General features: G+C 37.9%; 1 protein-coding gene across 38 annotated transcripts in view; it reads right to left on the reverse strand.

Moving 5' to 3' along the window:
* MAPK8 (mitogen-activated protein kinase 8) overlaps positions 1 to 22,828 on the reverse strand; it is a 99,833-nt gene that overhangs the window by 11,944 nt on the left and 65,061 nt on the right. For 25 of the 38 annotated variants that reach the window (XM_070615768.1, XM_070615599.1, XM_070615700.1 and 22 more), the window contains 6 exons: positions 21,722 to 21,851; positions 17,404 to 17,462; positions 17,179 to 17,317; positions 5,238 to 5,403; positions 1,628 to 1,699; positions 121 to 303 (listed from right to left, as the gene is read on the reverse strand). In XM_070615768.1, coding sequence (XP_070471869.1) covers positions 121 to 303; positions 1,628 to 1,699; positions 5,238 to 5,403; positions 17,179 to 17,317; positions 17,404 to 17,462; positions 21,722 to 21,851 — 749 coding nt within the window. Of the gene's footprint in view, positions 1 to 120; positions 304 to 1,627; positions 1,700 to 2,043; positions 2,116 to 5,237; positions 5,404 to 17,178; positions 17,318 to 17,403; positions 17,463 to 21,721; positions 21,852 to 22,828 lie in introns of all 38 variants that reach the window. The other 13 variants (XM_070615678.1, XM_070615812.1, XM_070615674.1 and 10 more) reach the window with 1 other exon arrangement.

Consider the following 22,828-nt stretch of genomic DNA (forward strand, 5'->3'; position numbering starts at 1 on the left):
TAACTAAAACCTCACTTCGTTCCGCCACCCAGAGATAACTTTGGGTTATGTTTCATAAGAACATGGACACATATGCACACACACCAAATGGAGTTAAATATATATATTTATAAAAAGTACCTTTAAGTTTGTTGTGTTCTGAGTCAGCTGGGAAAAGTACATCAGGGAAGAGTTTCTCAAAGCTATATCCAGCATATTTAGGTCTGTTTTCAACATAAGTCCTTACTGTTGGCTGTAGTTTCTTCATGAATTCAGGACATGGTGTTCCAAGCTGTTCGATAACTTTATTCCACTGATCAATATCTAATAGCAAGTAGCTAAGAAAAATACTCTGTATCTAATGTTCAACACATTAGTCACATTCATATTAAAATAATAAGAAAATGGCAATTTAAAAAATCCTAAGAAGGAATGTGGCAGCTATAAATCTTGTACCTTACAGGCACCTTGCAAAAGGCAATGACTGTAGGTGGACAGAAAGGATCAATAAACAAACTTTGTTAATCTTGCTTATTGTGTGTGTGTGTCTGCTAATACTGATTTTATCATAAAAATAGAAGCTTAAAGTCACAAATTGTAAATACAAATGATAAGTGACTCAAACAATAATGACAATTACTACCCATAGGGACTCTAAACGTAAACTGTACACAATTCTAGAATACAAACTTAACCTTTTTTCCCAGCTTATCAGAAAATGTAAATGCATTTCCTAGAGGCTAAGAAATATCTCTTAGAATCTGCCCTGCTTTTTTGAGCTTTCTATACTAACGGAAAATAAGTAGTAGCAATAAAAATGATGGCTTTTCTTTCGCTATTCTTTGTTTAGCTTAGGTTAATAAGATTTTTTTAAGGTTCTGAACCTTTTAGGAAAATGATCCCGTATTGCTGTAAGTTGTAAGGTTAGGATTCCCTGGTCTCCTTCCTCCTGGACTTTACGCTCCAAGTCTTCCCTGCAGATTGAGATCTGAAACTTCCTTACGGCCACCCAGTGAACATGGCTTCCCCACTCCTCCTCCAACACTTCTCAGCGTTACTGACTGATACACACATGACAGGTCACACTAATGTAAATATTAAAAACAGTCAGATGAACAAAAAGCATGAACCCAAATCTATTCATCACCATATAAAACTATTAACTGCTGAAATTCTCAGATGAGTATGTTATGTCGAGTAATGAGACAACAACCAAAAGACAGAAAATACACAGAACATTAACAAAAAAGGAGGTGGGGGGACAAAACAAAAGGATGACCAGAAGCAACAAACAATTCCAAAATTCATATTAAGTCCTAAGTACTTCTAGACTTACTCAAGTGAATAATTATTAGAAATTTTTAATGCAAGCCATGATGTTTGATTTAGGTTAAATAAATCAACTCAAAGCCAGCAAGTAATTGCAGATAATGAGCTTCAGCAACTGTCAGAATTAACATACGAAACAATCAATAAATGAGGGAAAGGCAAGTCTATGTCAAATAGCAGGTGGTATTTTGAAAGAGTAATTTAACAATAATACATATTATTAGGGAGAGACAAAATACATTATACCTGACCAAGCTGAAGTGCTTTCATACATTTTTTGACCTTCAGAAACTACATTTTAGGCCAAAGATAAGGATACGATCTGTACCTGGGAACAAAACACCACCTTTGATCATTTCTCCCATGATGCACCCAACTGACCAAATGTCAACTGAAAACAAAATGCAATGACATTAACATAAAGATTTTGGTTAAAATAAAAAAAATATATAAACATCAAAAAAAAAAAAAACGCACACCATGTATGCTTTAAAATTATAGAAAGCAGTATAAAATAAAGATGAGTGACAGTGAATGTGCTCTAACTACCAGCAGAGACTGTATGTCCTACTGCCAGATGCAGCCTACGGATAGTTCAGCTTCTTATCTCAGCAATTTTGGACTCTAACAGCCACAAAGAAACCCGCATGTGTGAACGCAGCACACTCGTTTCCTTAGAGGGCACGCGGAAGCGCAGCAGCTGGCTGTCAAACCGCTGCAGCAGCACAAGGATACAGTCCCTTCCTGGAAAGAGGATTTTGTGGCAAACCATTTCTCCCATAATGCACCCCACAGACCATAAATCCACTATATGTTTGCAGCACAAAAGGAAAAGCAAAGCAAAAGGTCGTTAAAATCAAAGAAGCATAATATGACTGCATTATATACACAAAAAGAAAAAAGTGATTTGAACTTTAGCTAATGGAATAATTTAAAACAAAATATTTTTCAAAAGGCTTGATTCACAAAAGCAAACGTGAAGTGTGGCCTTTTAACTACATATCTAATTTTAAAGTGAGAGCTATGCACAGAAATCACATAATTTAAAAACCTATACATTTTGTCACTGAAAATTTGTTTATAAAACATGAAATAGAATCAAACACAAACTTTGTAAATAAGAGGGAAAATGTATACGAGGTAGCACAATTTAAGAAATAAAATCTTGATACTATTTTGAGGTTCAACTGTGCATTATACCCTCTCTTTAAGTCAAATAAAAGAAAAAAGCATGAGCAGAAACAATTTAGTATATTAAAATATTTAACAGAATATGTTTCTATGAATAATTACAGTTAAAAAGCTAATCTGAAGCTCTTCAGAAATTTTCAAACTGGATTTCATAAACTGATTCGAGAAGTGTTGTTTCTTCTGAATTGAAAGCCCGTTATTTTCTTGGCAACGTCACGCTACATTTACCCAACTAATCCAAAATGAACAAATGCATACAGAGCAAACCAACACTCAATGAAGAAAACTTACTGAAAGATCTATTTTCAGATGTTTTCCACCTAAAGTTTATTAAGCCCATAAAACCAAGTGCTTTTGGTTTAAGAAGTTAGTTTTGGCTGGAGACAGGATGAAAACGCCCACAGATTTCTTATCTACAAAGAGTCTTACTTACTGACTTCATCAACTTTAAATGGGAGCTCTAATCAATGCTGAAAAGAATCTGCTAGACACAGAACCAGGCGATTTGGGGATCCCCACCTGTTTCATTAAAACTAACACACACCCTAACGTTTTGTATCTTTGGGTTTGAAAATCAGATAAGAGGAGGCTTGCAGTTTCATGGACGAGGGGAAGGATGAGCAATTCGAAAGGAAAGCCTTAGAAACTTAATTTGTTTTTGAAGTTTGAAGGCCCTAATTCTTTAAGAGCAAAAGAGGAAAACGGCAGGAATGGATGCTGGAGAGAGAGATACACCCTTTATCCATGCTGGAGGACTTAGGAAATTAAAGCCTGTACTTTCTAATACGCTCACAAGGAGACTGCCAGTTCATTAGAGAATCTTAGGAGCTAAATTGGGAATATATTTTTGGAAATCCTTTGGAACTAAATTTTCTCTAAAATGTCATATTAAAATACATACAAATCTTTTTATATTATGGTATGACAATTTTCAAAGACAAAATTTTAGAGGAAAAGTTAATATTCATAAATCGATTCAGAGAAAAGTTTTTTCCAGGGTTTTCATTTTTGGCAAAACTCTAATACAATAATTTTCCCTAGAGATGTTATAGAGAGCTTTAGTTAAATCCAGGACACAACTTACGCAGGTAACCTTACAAAAAACCTATTTTTAAACAGATTTTGAAAGCTGCAAGCACAAGAGAAGATCCTGTCTGGGTCAGTGAAGACTTTCTCGGAACACAATGAGCCTGATTCATACACGAAACTAGCTTCAGAAGGTCTAACTGCTCAGTCTATGCACTTTAAATATATTCTGTTACATCACACTTTCCAAAAAGCATTGAGGGAGCTTGCAATAAAAGATAGATAAAACAAAGTGTTAAAGCAGGTGGGGGTGGGGAGGAGCTGGGGGTGTGGGGTGTGTCACTAAAAGTTCTTATGTTTAACCTCACTGGCTAATGGAGTTATCATGACGAAGTAGGACATTTGACTCAGTTTCCTGGGGCAAAGAAAAAAGGCACTAAGGTGATCTACGTAATTCTTACCTAAGACAGGAAAGCATGTCAATTCTTTATATATGACAGTTTTTCTTTGTGCTAATTTCTGGTAGAGAGCTATCTCCCAAGATCACATTTATGGGACACTGAGTGACACTATACAGTATCTGTGACAATAAGTGGTTTCACAGCAAATGCAAAAGTAACCTTCCTGCTGGTCACCTGAAGTATCAATTCTCAAAGAAAAAGAATGCGTCTAATACTAAATCCAACCTACTGGATTCTACAGGGTATAAGACGTTTTTAGGTAGAGTAAGAAAAAAGAACAGCATGTTTATTTAAGAAGAATGATAGTAAATATTTAAAGCATTTTTTTTAATTAGCTCAGAAAAGGAAATTAAGCTAAAATCCTCAATGCTATATTTTATTAAAAAATCCTGCAAGTTGACTTAATACAGTTTCCTGACTCAGAGTGAAGTGCTGCTCCACATTCCTTGTGGAAAAAAACGTCTAGGTCTTTTTTCAGGGAGTATTTTGAATAAAGTTACTACACTTAAAAAGTTATAGTTTAAGTCAACAAAATCCTATGCAGACTTATTCACTTCCTAAATGTCTGAGATTGAACAAAATTTCTTAAATTAAGTATAAACATATGTAAGTATAAACGTTTTTTAAATTCATGAAATGCATGCCTGGTAATTTTCTTCAAGCTTAACTCTAAAGCTGATATATGTAAATATACTCACACATAATATCGTTTCTTTAAGGCTGGACACAATGCTTTGATGAAACACTGTTTCCTCCAAAAGGGCACCTTAATTAACTATCCATCAGCTTTGCAGAGGGGCCTTATAGTAGCTCTTAGAGTTTACACTAAGTGCTACTGCTATTAACTTTAGTTTCATGAGTTTGGAAATATGTGCAAATACCACTAAGGCAAACTAGGATTACTACTAAAGATCAACTGTCAGTCCAGTATAAACTTCCTTGAACCCATGCTAGAAATGCTCATTTTCAAGTTACAGGCAAGCAAATGGCATATATTTTGGCTCAGGGGCCATGGCAACAAATTCTTTATCCAAAGGTAGTACTGATGGTTACGTATCTGTACTTAAACAAACAGGGGCCTCAAGCTTTTCCAAAGATTTATGACAAAATTCATACTTTCAACCTCTTGATAAACATTTCAAACAGTGATACACGTTTAACTCTACGCAATTCAGCTTAAATATTTACATAAGAAATCTGATAAAAGCAAATAAATCAGAACAGTATTTCAAGTAAATAGTGTTTGCTGACCGTTTTCTTTGTAGCCCATGCCTAGGATGACCTCAGGTGCTCTGTAGTAGCGAGTCACTACGTAAGGTGTCATCATAAAACTAGTTCCTGCAGTCCTGGCCAGTCCAAAGTCAAGAATCTTCAAAGTGCAGTCTGATTTTACTACTATATTACTGGGCTTTAAGTCCTTCAAAAAAGTAAAAATAAAAAATCACTGCTATGATACATATAAGTATTTTGCAGTTCACAAGTTATCAGATCACCAGCAAAACAATTCATGCTAAGTGTTCATTTCCCTCACTAGAACTGGTATCACTACACAGAAACATCATAATAGGCAAAACTGACAAATTAGCTTATGGCATTTTAAATTTATGAATATACACAGTTATCAGACAAGTTAGTAATGTTTTACCTGCTAGAAATTATGATTAGCTAGAAATTTTTGGTAATAACTATTATGGCAAAAGAAAGAGAATCCTAAGTTAGCATTTATATTCACTTGTATACTGAATTATCAGCATTTAAAAAATCTCATTTTAAAGTCACAATGAGCTTTATATAGCTATTACAAATCAACAATGGGCCATTCTATGTCCATCCAAGCAAATGGCATTTGACCTTTGAAATGGGCAGACATTCAATTCTAAAAGACCGAAATAGTCACCATCAATCTTTCCATCACTGATCTCCCACACAAAATCACGCAAATTTGTTCATAAAATTTTTGTCTGCAGTAGAGATAGGACACCCTAGTCTTGTCGCCACAAATCCACACGATTACTTACTTTTGATGCTACTAAATAATGTCTTTGTGAAGAATTTTCCACTTAACCCTGACCTTAAGGATCTCTGCTATTGGATCATTAAAAGGAAGACAGCAGCATATGGTTGCACGTTCAACATACTTTGCCTGTTAGCTCTGCCGAATCCTACTATGAACCAAGAGACCAAGGAAAGCAAGCATATGTCCACAACACACATACAGTCCATTACTGGTACTGATGTGCAGTACATACACTGAATACCAGTGATTAATACAAAAGAAAAAAAGGCTGGCCTGAAACAATGATTACTTTTGTAACATCTATATTCAGAATGCATGTATATTGTCTTTAGCGTATTTTGATAGGCAATCATGGGTGGCTTTAGAAGATACGTAATCTAAGGGCTTTATCAAATTAAAAATAGATATCAAGAGGCTTAGTGAGGGGTCGGCTCGGTGGCTCAGCGGTTAAGTTTGCATGTTCTGCTTCTTGGCAGCCCGGGGTTCACCAGTTCAGATCCCAGGTGCGGACATGGACATGGACAAGGTAGGCATCCCATGTATAAAGTAGAGGAAGATGGGCACGGATGTTAGCTCTGGGCCAGGCTTCCTCAGCAAAAAGAGGAGGATTGGCAGTAGTTAGCTGAGGGGTAATCTTCCTCAAAAAAAAAAAAGAAAAAGGCTTAGTGAAAGAGAAGATGAAAATTTTCATTATTGCCATTCTGCAAATACAACGTCGCCACCATTTCTAAAATACAAAGTAACTCTTCATGTTCAAGAATAACCATCAAAAGCTCTGACACTACTTCAATGTCTACAGTGATGGTTAAAGATTAAGGACTCTTCATACTACTGCATTCTAGTCTAGAAATAAAGATTTCAAGTTTAAACATGTTATTTTGGAAAAATCAAGAGCAAAAGCAATTTTTTTTAGGAGTAGGTATTTTTTGCTAAGAAAAAACAAATTGTCAAAAACTGCCTCAAAGAATATTACCTGACATTCATCCTTATATATCAAGATGCACCTTTCTACAGATATTAGTAACACTGCTAACTATATAAGAGGCGAAAAATCGAATTTGTATGAATTTGTGGCAGAGGCAGTGGAACTTACCTAATAGGCCATCCTCTCTCCCCCATTTTTCCAGCCTTAGTTCTAGTCAATGGGGTATGAGTGGGCCCTGCTGTCTCCTCTCCTGCTTTGGGGATTAGTAACATTCTAGACACTGGACTCTCTGTCAGCCTGGGCTGCTGAGCATCCTTGTCAAGCAGAGTCCTCAACCAACCATGACCTGCACTGGACATGCAGTGTGGGAAATAAACCTTAGTTGTGTTAAGCCACTGAGAATTTAGGGTTTATCTGTTACCTTGGCATGGCCTAGCTGTGATATTGTGATTTATAATAAGAAATATATACTTGGTCTTTGTCCAAGTACTGCCACAGAGCTCCTAGAACCCTTGGAATTTCCTAATAAGAGCAATATAGGTGATAGGAGAGCCTTTTGTTATTCATAAGAAGTCCCTTTCAACTACAACTGAGTTTACGTTAATAAGTTGACTTTTGGAGAGCCCCAAAGGATGGGGGGCTGGTTGCCAGAGGAACCAACAGAGTAATTAGAGGGTTAGAACTTTTCCGTGCCACTGCTGAGCCCAGACTTCCTCCCTTGGTGGGGAGAGGCGCTAGAGATTAAGTTCAATCATCAATGGCCAACGATTTAATCAATCATGCCTACGTGATGAAGCCTCCATAAAAACCTGGAAGGACTGGTCTGGAGAGCCTCCAGGTTGGTGAACACATGGAGGTGCTGGGAGAGTGGCACGTCCAGAGAGGGAGGGCATGGAAGCTCCGTGCCCCTTCCCTTCCCACATACCTTGCCCTACGCATCTCTCCATCTGGCTGTTCCTGAGTTAAGTCCTTTGTAATAAAACCAGTACTCTAGTAAGTAAAATGTTTTCCTGAGTTCTATGAGCCACTATAGCAAATTAATTAAACCTGAGAAGAGGGTCATGGGACCTGAATTATAGCCAGTAGGTCAGAAACACAGGTAACAACCTGCTCTTGTGATTGGCATCTGAAGTGGGGGCAGTCTTGTGGGACTGAGCCCTTCCCGTGTGGGATCTGATGCTATCTCAAGGGAGACAGTGTCAGAATTGAGTTAAATTGTAGGACACCCAGTTGGTGCCCAGAGAATCTGAGAATTGTTCAGTATGTGAAAAACTATCACACACCTGGTGTCAGAAGTAATACGGTAGTAGTGTGACAGTAAAGAAGACACATAGGAATGTTTTTCCTTTACACTAGTCTATCCTGACCACCAAAATTGGTGCCAAGAGTGGGGTGTTACTATTATAAACACAGGATCACAGAAGAGACTGTAAAGCAAAACTTTAGTAGTGTGTTGGTGGCTACTGGCTGCATTTGAAAGAACTGGCCACTTTAAAAGAAGAAATGAAAGGGAACAGAGAGTCTAGAATTTCGGGGCCTTGCCATTCTGGGAAAGCTAAATGCTACTAGACCCTTCAAAAAAACCAGATGGATTGTTCAGCAATATCTCCCCCTCCCAGCGCAGTACACTCCTTCACCGTATTGATGGGCCTATGATGGGCCTGGTCAGGTGACTTGTTTCGGCCAATGAAATGTGAGGGAACGCGAGTTCACCGAACCTGAAGAGAAGTTTTAAAGGTGCTGCTTGATTTGGCCTGGCTCTTGCTCTTCTCTTTCACCGTGAGGAAAGGATGTACCCCAGGCAGGTACTCCTTCAGCCTGGATGCCAAATCCTGAACACGGAGCAAACCCTGAACCGGACTCCATGATCTGCAGCAGTACCACAGAGCCAAGCTGCAGACCCCGAGTGAGCAATAAATGCTGTTTTAAGCCACTGATACCTTGGACTTGTTTCTTATGCATCATTTTCACATCATAATTCTGAAAGCCTTTGAGGGAAAAAAACCTGCAGACTCTTTCAATTAATGACAATGCCTCAGACTTGCCACTAGAAGCCTGAAAGCTTAAAGGCAGACATTGAGTCCAAGAATATATAGCCAGTGGGCTAACAAATGTGTTTGGAAAAGAACTGTGATTAAAAAGATAAGAAGCCTCCATAGTTTCTAAGAGCGCTGTACTATCTTAATTCTGCGACTGTTCTAGCCTTAAACCAGTGGTTCTCAATTCAGGGCAATTTTGCCCCTGGGAGATATTTGGTAATGTCTGGAGCCATTTTTGGTTGTCGCAACTGGGGAAGCCTGCTGGCATCCAGTGGGTAGAGGCCAAGAATACTGCTAAACATTCTGCGATGCACAGGACAGCCCCTCAAAAGAAAGAATTATTCATCCAAAATGTCAATAGTGTCCAGGTTGAGAAGGACTGCCTTGAAATGACACTTGGGCCCCCAGTCTTTTTCAGATAGGAAGCTGAGAAAGCTGAGCAGCCCCCAAGGAGAACACATTTTCTACTACCTACTTCAGACATATTCAAGGAGGAGAGTGGGAAAGAAAGGCTCTCCACAGGGGCGGCCGGTCCCACAGAGAACAGTGGACAGAGTGCTCCTGCAGAGATCAGATTCGGGGCCTCACCAAGGAACATTCTCCAGCCCCAGGGCAGGGGATGCTCACAACATCTGCCCAATAAAAGTGCAAATCATAAATAACCAGTGACTGTATTTTTCAATTTCCCAAATAGGATTGCTTGTTGCGATTACCCTGGCCCTATCTGATCACCACATCTGGGGGATGGGTGCAAGGGAAAGAGATGGGTGGCGGGGGGCAGATAATTTGGTCACTGTAGTTCCAATGTTTTGGGATGAAAAGGAACAACGTCTGGATTTGATGTAGAGATTACTATGTATTACTTGGAGCTCAATACCTTGACGGACAAGGACTTGGAGTTATCCCCCCTAAGGAGGGGGTGACTATGTAGTAGGTGTGGAATAAAAGGAGTGCAGGAATGGCTAATAACCAAAAAGGGAGACCGTGGCAGAGCCTGGTGCTCACCACCATTCTGAAGTCAACCTCCTCTTGTTTCCCAGTTCCCCTGCAATGAGGCAGGTCCTTGACTAGCTCTGCCAATGGGCTTAGAGCAGAAGTGATGCATGTCCCCTCCAGGCCAAAGCTCAGAGGAGCCAGTCCACACCACCCAGCTTTCTCTTCCTCTGACACCGTGGCCAGCAATGATCTAGACAGTGGAGCCTCACTCAGCTGGGTCACAGAGTAACTATGTAGAACTCCACCCCCCACCAGGACTTGCAGTGACCCCCTAAGGGAGGAAAGTTGCAGGTATTTTACCAAGCGGCCATCTCAGACCAACAGAGAGATTAGCTTAGAAGGAGCAGCAGAGCTGAATAACAATTGTGGCCTCAAGACCAGCTGCAGAAGTGGGTGCTATAGTTTATCCCATTAAACTTCTTCTAAGTTAACTCGTGGAACAGACATCAAATAAAATCCTGGAGGAAGAGTCTCCAGAACTTACTGTATCCAGGAAGCAGGAACAAGGAGCACCAGGGATGCTCCAGTGGGGGCTGTGAGGCCTGCTCTAATTCCTTGTTGGGGACTGAGGCACTCATTCTTCCAGCTGCTGGCAGTGTTGGTTGCTGACAAATCTCTCTCTAGGAACTGCCCTCAGCTACAGCGAGCCACCTTCTCCAAGGTCATGCTGCTCCCCAGGGCAAAAGTCTGGTGGAGTCACCAGCTGATGCCTCTGGAGTGACTGCACCTAATTCAGTTTCTTCCTCTGTCCATTTTTACTTCCTTTACTCCCCCCCAGATGGTGATCCTGAGGAGACTCCCCAGTAAACTTCTAACACGTATATCTGCATCCGAGTTTGTTTCCCAGATAGGCTGACCTAAGATAAAGCCATATTATTCATCATAGGTAACAGACCCTAGTATGTCTCTTATTAGCTCAAACTTACCATGTAAACTTTCCATAGTTACACTGTATTTTTACCACTTTATCTATCTACACTAAGGGAGTATGTTAGACTATCCCAGTATTATTGTGTTTGTGAAATTCTTCTGTAGAAAACAGAAGAGCAAAGAGATGTGCACTGACACTCCTTATAATCAAACTGTCAAAAGCCAAAGACAAAAAGAGAATCGAGAGCATTAAGGGAGAAGCAGCTTGTTCACAAGAGATCCTCAATGATATTAACTGCTGACTTCTCAAAAGAAATCATGGAGGCCAAAAGGCAGTGAAATGACACATTTTAAGTGCTGAAAGAAAAAAAACACCAAGCAAAAATTCTATATCCAGCAAAACCACCCTTCAAAAATAAAGAAGAAATTAAGACATTTTAAGATAAATAACAGTTACAGGAGTTTGTTGCTAGTAGACCTGCCCTATAAGAAATGCTAAAGGGAGTCCTTTAGGTGAAAATAAAAGGACACTAGACAGTAACTTGAAGCCATATAAAAAATAATAAAGAATACTGGTAAAGGTAATTACTTAAGTAAATACAAAGGTCAGTATTATTGTATTTTGGGTTTCTAACTCCTATTTTTTTCCAATGTGATTTAAAACACAAATACATTAAACAGTAATTACAAATCTATCTAAATGGGCACACAGCATATAAATATGTAATTTGCGACAACAAGATAAAGGGGGAAGGACAGATTGTATATGAGCAGAGTTTTTGTTTACTATTAAAGCTAAGGTGGTAATAACTCAAAACATACTGTTATAAATTTAAGAGGTTACTTGTAATCCCCAAGGTAACCTTTAAGAAAATGATTGAAAACTATACAGAAAAGGAAAGGAGAAAAGAATCAAATAGCACAGCACAAAAAAAGCAATTAAACACAAAAAAAGGCAGTAGTGGAGGAACTGAGGGACAAGAAGATACGACACAGAAAACAAACAGCACTACAGTAGAAGTTACTTCTTCCTTATCTGTAGTCACTTTACACATAATGGATTAAACTCTTAACTAAAAGTCAGAGAATGACAGAAGGGTTAAAGGAAACATGATCCTGGGGCTGGCCCTGTGGTGCAGTGGTTAAAGTTTGGCATGCCTGGCTTTGGCAGCCCAGGTTCACAGGTTCGGATCCTGGGCAGGGACCTACACCACTCATCAGCCATGCTGTGGCGGCAACCCACATACAAAATAGAGGAAGACTGGCACAGATGTTAGCTCAGGGACAATTTTTCTCAAGCAAACAAAGAGGAAGATTGGCAACAGATGTTAACTCAGGGCTAGTCTTCCTCAGCAAAAAAAAGAAAGAAAGAAAAAAACATGATCCTACTATAGCCTATCTATAAGAGACTCTCTTTAAATTCAAAGGCACAACAGGTTGAAAGTGAAAGAATGGAAAAAGGTATTTTGTGCAAATAGAAACAAAAAGAGGTGGATCAGCTATACTAATATCAGACAAAACAGATTATAAGTCAAAAATTGTTATAAGGGGCAAAGGAAGACAATAAATACTGATAAAAGGGTCACTCCATCAGGAAGATATAGCAATTATAAACATATACATTCCTAACAATAAAGACACAAAATACAGGAAGCACAAACTGACATAATTGAAGGGAGAAACAGACAGTTATACAATAATAGTTGAAGACTTCTATACCTTACTTTCATTAATGGACAAAATAACCAAATAGACAATCAGTAAGAAAAGACAGAATGTCAATACCACCATCAGTCAACTAGGCTTAACAGATATATGTGGAATACTCCCTCCAAAACAGCAGAATACATACTCTCCCGAAGTGTACATGGAACATTCTCCAGGACAGACTATATGTTAGGCCACAGACCAAGTCTCAATAAATTTTAAAAGAGTGAAATCATAGAAAATATCTTCTCTGATAACGATGCAATGAAGCTAGAAATCAAGAAAAAGGAAAACTGGAAAATCCAGAAATTTGTGGAAATTAAACAACATACTCTTAAACAAGCAATAAATCAGAGAACAATTGACAAGGGAAATTAGAAAATACTTTGAGATAAATGAAAATGAAAATACAACACACCAAAATTTAGGGAATGCAGAAAAAGCAGAGCTCAGAGGGCAGTCTTATAGCTATTAACACCTACATTAAAAAAGAAGATATCAAATCAATAACCTAACATTCGGCCTTAAGAAACTAGAAAGAGAAGAGCAAACTAATTCCAAAGCAAGATGTCAGGAAATAAGAAAGATTAAAGTAGAGATTAACAAAATAGAGAAGAGGAAAACAATAGAGAAAATCAACAAAACCAAAAGTTGGTTCTTTGAAAGATCAACAATATTGACAAACCTTTACCTAGACTAAGAAAAAGAAGAGAGAAGATGCAAATAACTAAAATCAGAAATGAAAGTGAGGACATCACCATGGAGTTTATACAAACAAAAAGGATTAATAAGAGAATACTATGAAAAATTGTATGCCAACAAATTAGATAACCTAGATGAAACAGACAAGTTCCTAGAAACAAACTATATTACCAAAACTGACTCAAGAAACAGAAAACCTGAACATATCTACAATAATAGAATGAATCATAATCAAAATCTTCCAAAAAAAGAAAAGCTCATGGCTTCAGTGGCAAATTCTACCAATCATTTAAATAAGATTAACTCCAACCCTTCTCAAACTCTTCCTAAAAACAGGAGAGGACTACTTCCTAACTCATTCTGAGGCCAGCATTACCTTGATGCCAAATCCAGACAAAGACATCACAAGAAAATAAACTACAGATCGATATCACTTATAAACAGAGATGCAAAAATTCTCAACAAAGTACTAGCAAAGCAATTCCAATAGTATATTAAAAGGATTATACAATATGACCAAGTAGGACTTATCCCAGAAATGCAAAGATGCTTCAACATACAAAAATCAATCAGTGTAATATACCACATTAACTGAATCAAGGAAAAACAAACACGATCATCTCAATTGATGCAGAAATGTGTTTAACAAAATCCAACACCTTTTCATGATAAAAACAATTAACTAGGAATAGAAGGTATGTGGTGAAAAATTAATCTTATGTAAAGAGAAGTGTGGCTTTTGCCCTCAGCTACAGGTGACCTCTAGGCCCCTGGAACGTCCTGACTGACAGCAGTGTCTTTGTTTGCTGGGGGTTTTGGCCACAGTCCAGCCTAACAATGTGATTTATGACTGGGGCTTAGAGACACACGTCAGTTTCAACTTCTGGAGAAACTAGAGACTAAAGGTACTAGTGTGAACCTTAAGAGCTGGAGACTAAAGGTTAGCCAGGCAAGCAGTACGTGATTGAGCAGAAAGAAAAACTGTGGACACCAAAGGCCTGGGTGAGCTGTCTTGGTTGGTAATACTCTGTGCATTTTCATACTTTGTGGCTGAGAGAGGACGACTGATTGAAATCGCCATGTTGGGTCTCTCTGAGATTTTGCCCTACGTATCTCTTCCTTTGGTTGGTTCTAATTTGTATCCTTTTGCTGTAATAAAACTATAATTTTAAGCATAGTGCTTTTCGAAGTTCTGTGAGTCATTCAAGTGAATTATTGATCCTGAGGGTGGCTGTGGGGAACCCAAATTTGTAGCCAGCTGGTCTGAAGTGAGGGTAGTCTTGGGCACCTTGCGGTTGGTATCTGAAGTGAGGGCAGTCTTGCCGGGTCTGTGCCCCCTGCCTGTACAAAGTGACTCACTCCAACGCAGAAGGGACTTCCTCAAGCAGACAAAGAACATTCATGAAAAACCTCACAGGAAGGATCATACTCAATGGTGAAAGACTGAAAACCTCTTCTGTCCACCTATGCCACTTCTATTCAACATTCTACTGCAAGTTATAGCCAGAGCAACTGGGCCAAAAAAAAACAAAAAAAGAAATAAAAGACACCCAAGGGAAAGGAAGAAATAAAACTATCGTGCAGATGGTATGATCTTATATACAGAAAATGGCAAAAAAACCCAAAACAAAACAAAAACCTATTAGAATAAACTGAGAGAAGTTGGAAGATATAAGATTAACACACAAAAATCAGTTGTGTTTCTATATCCTAGCAGTGAACAATCTGAAAGGGATACTAAGAAAACAATTCCATTTATAATAGTTTCCAAAAAAATAAAATACCTAGGGAAAAATTTTATCTAAGGAAGTGAAAGATTTGCACACTGAAAACTATGAAACATCACTGAAAGAAATTCAAGAAGATCTATATTCTAGACTGCCGTGAGTCCCTCCCACCCAAATCCATATGTGGAAGCCCTGACCCTCAATGTGACTGTTTGGAGACAGGGCCCTGATGGAGGTAATTAAGGTTAAATGAGCTCCTAAGGTGAGGTCCTAATGCAAAAGAACTAGCGTTCTTGGAAGACAAAGAGACATCAGACCTCTCTCTCTCTCTCTCTCCCCGCTCATGCACAGAGGAAAGGACACATGAGGACACAGAGAGAAGGTGGCTTCCCGCAGACAGGAAGAGAGGTCTCACCCAAAAAGGAACTTGCTGTCACCTTGATGCTGGACTTCTAGACTCCAAAACTCTGAAAAAATAAATTTCTGTTGCGTTAAGTCACCCAAGTCTATTTATTATAGTGGCCAAGCAGACTAACACAACCTAAGGAAGTAGAAAGACATCCTGTGCTCATGCATAGGAATACTACATATGGTTACGATGGCAAAACTACCCAAGCAATCCACAGATTCAATGAAATCCTTATTAAAATCCCAATGGCCTTTTCCATAGAAATGGAAAAGCTGATACTCAAATTCATACAGAATCACAAGGGACCCTAAAGAGTCAAAACGATATTGAAAAAAGAAGAATCAAGTTGGAAGACTCAGACTTCCCTACTTCAAAACTTACCAAAAGCTAGAGTGATCAAAATAACGTGGTACTGGTATAAGGACAGACCAATGGAATAGAACTAATAAGAGTCCAGAAATAAAACCATATATCTATGGCCAACTGATTTTCAATAAGGGTGCCTTGACATTCAATTGGGAAATAAGAGTCTCTCTAATAAATGGTTCTGGGACAAGTGAATTTCCACAAGCAAAACAATGAAGTTGGAACTTTATCTCACACTATATACAAAAATTAACTCAAAATGGGTCAAATACCTAAATGTAAGAGCTAAAACTATAAAACTCTGAGAAGAAAACATAAGGGTAAATCTTAATGCCCTTGGATTTAACAGTAGATTCTTACACATGACAACAAATGCACAAGCAACCAAAGAAAAAATAAACTGAATTTCATGATAATTAAAAACTTTTGTGCACCCAAGGATATCAAGAAAGACAACATACAAAATGGGAGAAAATATTTACAAATTATCTATCTGATAAGGGTCTAGTATCCAGAATATATAAAGAACTCCTACAACTCAACAAGAAAAAGAAAAAAAAACCTAATTAAAGAATGGGCAAAGGGCTTGAATAGACATTTCTCCCAAGAAGATATATAAATGGCCAATAAGCACATGAAAAGATGCTCAATATCATTAGTCATTAGGGAAATGAGAATCAAAACCACATGGAGATATCTCTTCATACTCACTAGGATGACTAGAATGAGAAAGTCACTAACTATTGGCAAAGATTCAGAGAAACTGGCATCTTCGTACACTGCTGCTGGGAATGTAAAATGGTGTAGCCACTGTGGAAAACAGTTTGGTGGTTCCTCAAAAAGTTAAATACAGAATTACCACATGACCCAGCAATTCCACTCCTAGGTTGACCCCCAAAAGAACTGAAAATAGGAACTCAAACAAACACTTGAATATGAATGTTAATAGCAGCAGTATCCAAAAAGCTAAAAGGTGGAAATAACCCAAATGTCTATTGACGAATGGATAAACAAAATGTGGTAAATATATATAACAGAATATTATTCAGTCACAAAAAAGAAATGAATTATTGATACATGCTACAACATGAAGGAACTTGAAAACACTATGCTAAGTTAAAGCAGCCAGACACAAAAGATTACATACTATTTGATTTCATTTATATGAAATATCCAGAAGAGAGAAACCCACAGACACAGAAAGCAGACTGGTATGATGCCAGAGGCTCGGAAGGGAGGTGAATGGGGAGTGACTGCTTAATGGGTATGAGGTTTCTTTCAGGGCAATGAAAATATTTTGAAATTTGATATCAGTGGTGGTTGTACAATGTTGTGAATGCACTAAATGTCATTGAATTATACGCTTTAAGATGGTTAATTTTATGTTACATGAATTATTAAAAAAAGAATATGATCATAGTTCTTTTTACTAACCCGATGAATAATTCCAGCAGAGTGAAGGTGCTTGATTCCACACAGCATCTGATAGAGAAGGTAGGACATTCTTTCATGATCTAGTTCCATCTGAATCACTTGGCAAAGATTTGCATCCATGAGCTCCATGACTATGTAACTTAATGGGTGAAAAAAGATGACAGCTAAAGTGTACAGCAACAATCTCAGAATAATGTAGAATAACATTTTAATTGTCACACTTACACATCCTGAAATTCTTCTAGGGACTTCTGTGGTGTGAAAACATTCAAAAGGCCAATTATCTATGGCAAAAGCAGAGAGAGAGAAAAATTAAAAACTGCTCAATAATACTTTCATTTGGGAACTGCAAATACATGGGTTTACAAAGAATCCACAATGAGTGTAAAATTTTTCAAATTTTATGTTCTAAGCTCAAGTAGTCACTTTTATTTCATATATTAAAACTTTACAGCCAAGGGTTGGGGGGAGGGAGGAAAGCAGAGCACAGAGGATCTTCAGGGCAGTGAAAATAGCCTGTATACTATAATGATAGCTATATGTAATTATATACCTGTCCAAACCCATAGAATGTACACCACCAAGAAGGAACCCTGATGTAAACTACGGACTTTGGGTGGCAAGAATGTGTCAATATAGGTCCACTGATTGTCACAAACGTACCACTCTGGTGGAGGATGTTGATAACAGAGGAGGCTATGCATGTATAGGGGCAGAGGGCATATGAACCATCTCTGTAACTTCCTCTCAATTTTGCTGTGACCCTAAAACTCCTCTAAAAAAATAAAACCTTAAAACAAACAACACTATCAACAGAAGAGCTCTACACAATCCATTCCATTTATGAATACTCAATTATCAAGGACCTATATCAAACAATCCTCTACATAACTTGTAAGCAAATCTTACATAGCTTCTGCCGGTTCTTATCCAACTCAACAGGCCTGTATAATCTCAGCTCTTCCCCCCTGGTTTGTCACAACACTGCCCTTTCCCAGTTTTCCTCATTTCCAGCATATCACTGGCTCGTCCCCAGGCATGCCCTCTTTCCACCACTCTGTCTTTAATCCTCTGCTTTTCTCCATCTGCACCCTTTCCATGGATGATATTATGTACGTCTTTTTCTTCAAATATCTCTATGTGGGTAATTTCCAAATATGCATTAAAAGTCCTTGCTTAGCCTATGAGTCTCAGACATACACTGTCACTTCACATGGAAGTCTCACAAATATAAAACGGAACTCATTATCATTGCCACTCAAACCCCTTACTTTTCCAGAGTGCCTTCTCTTTTACAATAGCAGGCTCAGAGTGATTTCTGACTCCTTTTTCAGCATTTGCAGCATAACAGCCATTTAAAAGAATGCTATCCCATTCTATCGTCAGTCTGAACTTCAACCTCTTCTTTCCTTTCCCTGTGCTACTATATGTGTTGAGGATTCGAACATCTCATCTGGACTGTTCGTGCTATAATTACTTCTAACATTAGGTTCCCTAACAATGGTTTTCTGCAAATCTAGCTACCATTTTACTGCCTATAATATGGTACAACAAAGACTTGATCGTATTACTCACTTCCTCAAAAACTTAATGCCAACGAAAAGATTCCCAAACTTCTTTGCAGAACATCAACCCACTTCAGCTCCTGCTAAGCCCTCTATTAAACTTGATACTTCAGCCATACTAAATCAGTTTAAAGAATGTTTTTAAAGACTCTCAATGCCTTTAAACATACTATTCCCTATGCTTGTCATTTACCTAATGAATTCAGTTACCTTCAAAATAGACCTCTTTTGTAGAGGCTGACAACCCCTAGTCCTTGACAGAGCTGAATGTTCTCTCTACTTTGTCCCCACTGTATCTTACATGTGATTATGGCATTTAACACACTGTAGTATAGTCTCATTTTCATAACAGCCTTGTCCCAACCACACCAGAATCCTTATTAGAAAGAAGTGTGATGTCTTACTTCCTTTTACAGCACTGGCATATAGGAAGATACTGACATACATTTTTAAAATGTTTGTTAACAATTATACTTATGGATGGGAATGTTTTTTAGACTTAAAATTCATGAGGCAGAATGTATGTTATTAATTTAAGCATAAAACTTTGCTTATCGGAGACATTCAAATATTTATTCAGTGAATAAATTCAGAAAAATAATTTACAGACCTGAAAGAGTAAAACAAGTTTGTTTAAGATAGAGGAAGTGATAATAAAACAATCACCCAGCTGCTCTAAATGGATTCATATCTCCTAACCAGACGAACTGTACACTTAGAGATTTGGAGAAACAGTAAAACTGTTCTCTCTACTATCTGGGGAATCCTAGTGTAGAAGAGTGGTATTAAAGATGAAAGACAGACAGAGACAGAAAGGAGATTAGTGGTTGCTTAGAGTTGAGAATAATGGAAGATGATGGAATGAGAGCTAAAGGATATAGTTTCTTTCTGAAGTTATGAAAATATTCTAGAACTGACTGTGATGACAGTCACACATATCAGCGAATACACTAACAACCATTGAATTGTACACATTAAATGGGTGAATTGTATGGTACATGACTTGTATCTCAATAAAGCTGTTATAAAAAGAGACTAAAACAGACATCCGTCTTATTTCCCAAAAAGGGAAATAAAGGAAATTATATCATTCATAGACTGGACAACCAAAAAAAATGTCAAGGACTGAATAAGAGGGTGGTGTATGACTACTCTGAAAGAAGAAACAATTACTAGGAACAGGTGAAAATTCATTGGGAACTTTACTTCCTTTGGTGAAGAAAATTATAACAATGAACAGCAGTAGCAGATCAGAGAAATGCAACCAGATATAATAGTATATGAAGATTTCAAAAAGTAGTAATATCCACATGAAGAAGAACTGGGGAGAGCTGGATAATTTTTCTAGTTAGACATGTAATTTCTGCAGTATACTCAAAGGTTGCTAACGAACTAATCCCGGTATTATGAAGGTATCCTGAGGAAAACGAGAAGAGAAGCCCACAAGGGAAAAATCAGAACAAAGAAGAAAAAAGCAATCCCCAACAGCTCAGGAAGGGGAACAAAATTTCAAATGTGAAATTTAACAGGGAGAAATACAAAGTACTGTACTTATTCTCCAAAACGTAAAGAAAAAGAAAAACTAAAGGATGGGAAACACGTGACCTGTGAGTAGGCCTGTGACAAGGAAAAACTTGCTTAGACAATGTGAGTCAAATGGTGACCTGATTTCCAAATAGGATTATAATGTCCACAGTTAAGAAGACATGACATGTCTCAGTTCCTCTCACAGGATTCAGTGAGACACGCAGCACTGTGTGCTAGGTGACAGATCTAAGTGCATTCAGAGATAAGGGACCGAGGTGAAAAAGAAACTCAAAACTATCTATGAAAAGAGTGGGAACCACAAAACAATATAAACGTACTTTAGTACCACTGAACCGTGCACTTAAAAATAGTTAAGATACTAAGTTTTATGTTACGTATGTTTTACTACAATAAAAAAAAAGACAGTGAGAAAAAACAAAGATATTTAAGACCAATGAACAGATGATCTGTGCAGAACACAAAACCTGAAAAGGTGAGAAATTACAAAAACATCCATCCGTCAGGGAGTGGAAAATTTCCATTACCAATCCTGGTTTCCCTATACGTTACATTCATTCACTGAACAAATACGTTTTGAGCACCTACTCTGTGCCAGCACTCTTTTACATGCCAAGCATAGTCCTTCGATGGATCTGTGCCCACCCTGACTAGAGGATTAAAAGCACGTTAAACAAGCTTTCCACGCCCTCCAATTAGTCAATGAAACCATCTATCCTTGCAGTTACCCAGGCTCAGGAGGTAGGAGTCACTGGCCATCTTCTCAATGCAAAATTCCCACCATCGTCATGAAACAGGCTACAAAGGGCATGAGCAGCTTTACGTGGGGGCAGGAGGCCACCAGCAAAACCAGCATAAGCAACATGCCTGGCTCCTATCTAGAACAAGAACGGCTGAGCCGACTTCTTCCCCTCACTGACTGACTTTAATCCTTATCTCCATGCCTTTTATTACGCTATCCTCAACAGAAAGTGACCAGTGAATATTGGCATCACTCAAAGAGGAGGGAGTGGGGTAGGAGGAAATGATTTGAATCTTACATCCAATATTATCAAATAAAGTTCCAGTGTCAAAGTATAATGGGAACAATTTCATCTCTGTGAGCCTGACAGAAAACAAAAAGTAGAAGATGAGATCAAGCCTAAATAAAGTTCTTAAGTCTTTAAAACTTCTTTAGCAAATTAAGTGTCAGAAAATTACACAATCTAAATTTCAGAAGCCATTTTTCTTTTAATATAATTTAATAAAGCTGAAAAAAAACTCACACTGTAGGTATACATCCCATTTTAACAATATTTTAATCCAGAAGAACAATCTAAGTATTTTAATTGTATAAAACAACTTTAATATTTTAAAAGGTTTTGATATTCATATATCATGAACAAATCTTGATTTCATCTATACTTAAGAAATTTTCTGAAATGTTGACTTACATTTTTGTGATTAACACATTTCATAAGAACTAGCTCTCTGTAAGCCCGCTTAGCATGAGTCTGATTCTGAAATGGCCGGCTTAGCTTCTTGATTGCAACATTTCTTTCAAGAATGGCATCATAAGCTGCACTGCAATAAGAAATTCAAAAACAACAAAAAAAACCTTAAAAACCTGCAAAACTAAATTTATGAACATTCATGCAGATGCCTCAGTTTCTCCAAAGATAAATGCAATTGGATCACCTTCAGTCTTTGATGTTCAACATGTTTCTTCCATACCCATTACAGCATATTCCAACAATGTTAACTGTTTCTTAAAATGCTAATGGATCCAAGCGACTACGGACTGTGAGGACACAGACTCTGCTTGTTCACTGGGTGCCTCCAAGATTCACCTAGCACTCAACGGGCACTCAATGCAGACGTTTAATGAGTATCCGGAGCCAACAGATAGCTTAAAGCTTAAAGGAGTCCTTCACCCTGCACCTATACCAATGAAGACAAGATAAAGAATACAGGTGGTCGTACATTCTACTCAAAATATTTGCTGAAGAATTCTACGTAAGTACGTCACTTCCACCCTCTTTGGATACGACAAAATCAATACAGAAAGAGGAAGGTACATACAGAGGTATCAACATGAAAGATTACTTTATAATATGAAAAGTAAGCACTTAAAAATTTGTTGTGGAGGAGGAATTAAAAATCGAGGTGTTTATAAACATGAATGCTAGATTTCAGGACATCAAAAGCTGCTTCATAACTGTGAATGAAACACCTATAATTCCGGGAAATAGGTCATTATACTCATCACTCTTCATATCTTCCTCTACTGTACGATGTTGACCAAATGGCACCTTTTGCAAATGACAGGTCAGAGAAAGTAAAGCACGAATAAGGTAAAATGTCTTAAAATTATAGAGTATTATGACTGAAAGAGATTTTAAAAATCACTTGGACTCACCACTGACTGATACAGAGCCAGAGGTTGGGTAATCTGCCCAAGGTGAACCAGACAAAGCACAGCTGAGACTAGAAGACTAAGACATGAGGCCATGCTTTTCATACTGGACCACCTAACATACTATAAAAGATTATTTCTGTTC

Source organism: Equus przewalskii, chromosome 1, assembly GCF_037783145.1.
Source record: "Equus przewalskii isolate Varuska chromosome 1, EquPr2, whole genome shotgun sequence".
NCBI classification, from domain to species: domain Eukaryota; kingdom Metazoa; phylum Chordata; class Mammalia; order Perissodactyla; family Equidae; genus Equus; species Equus przewalskii.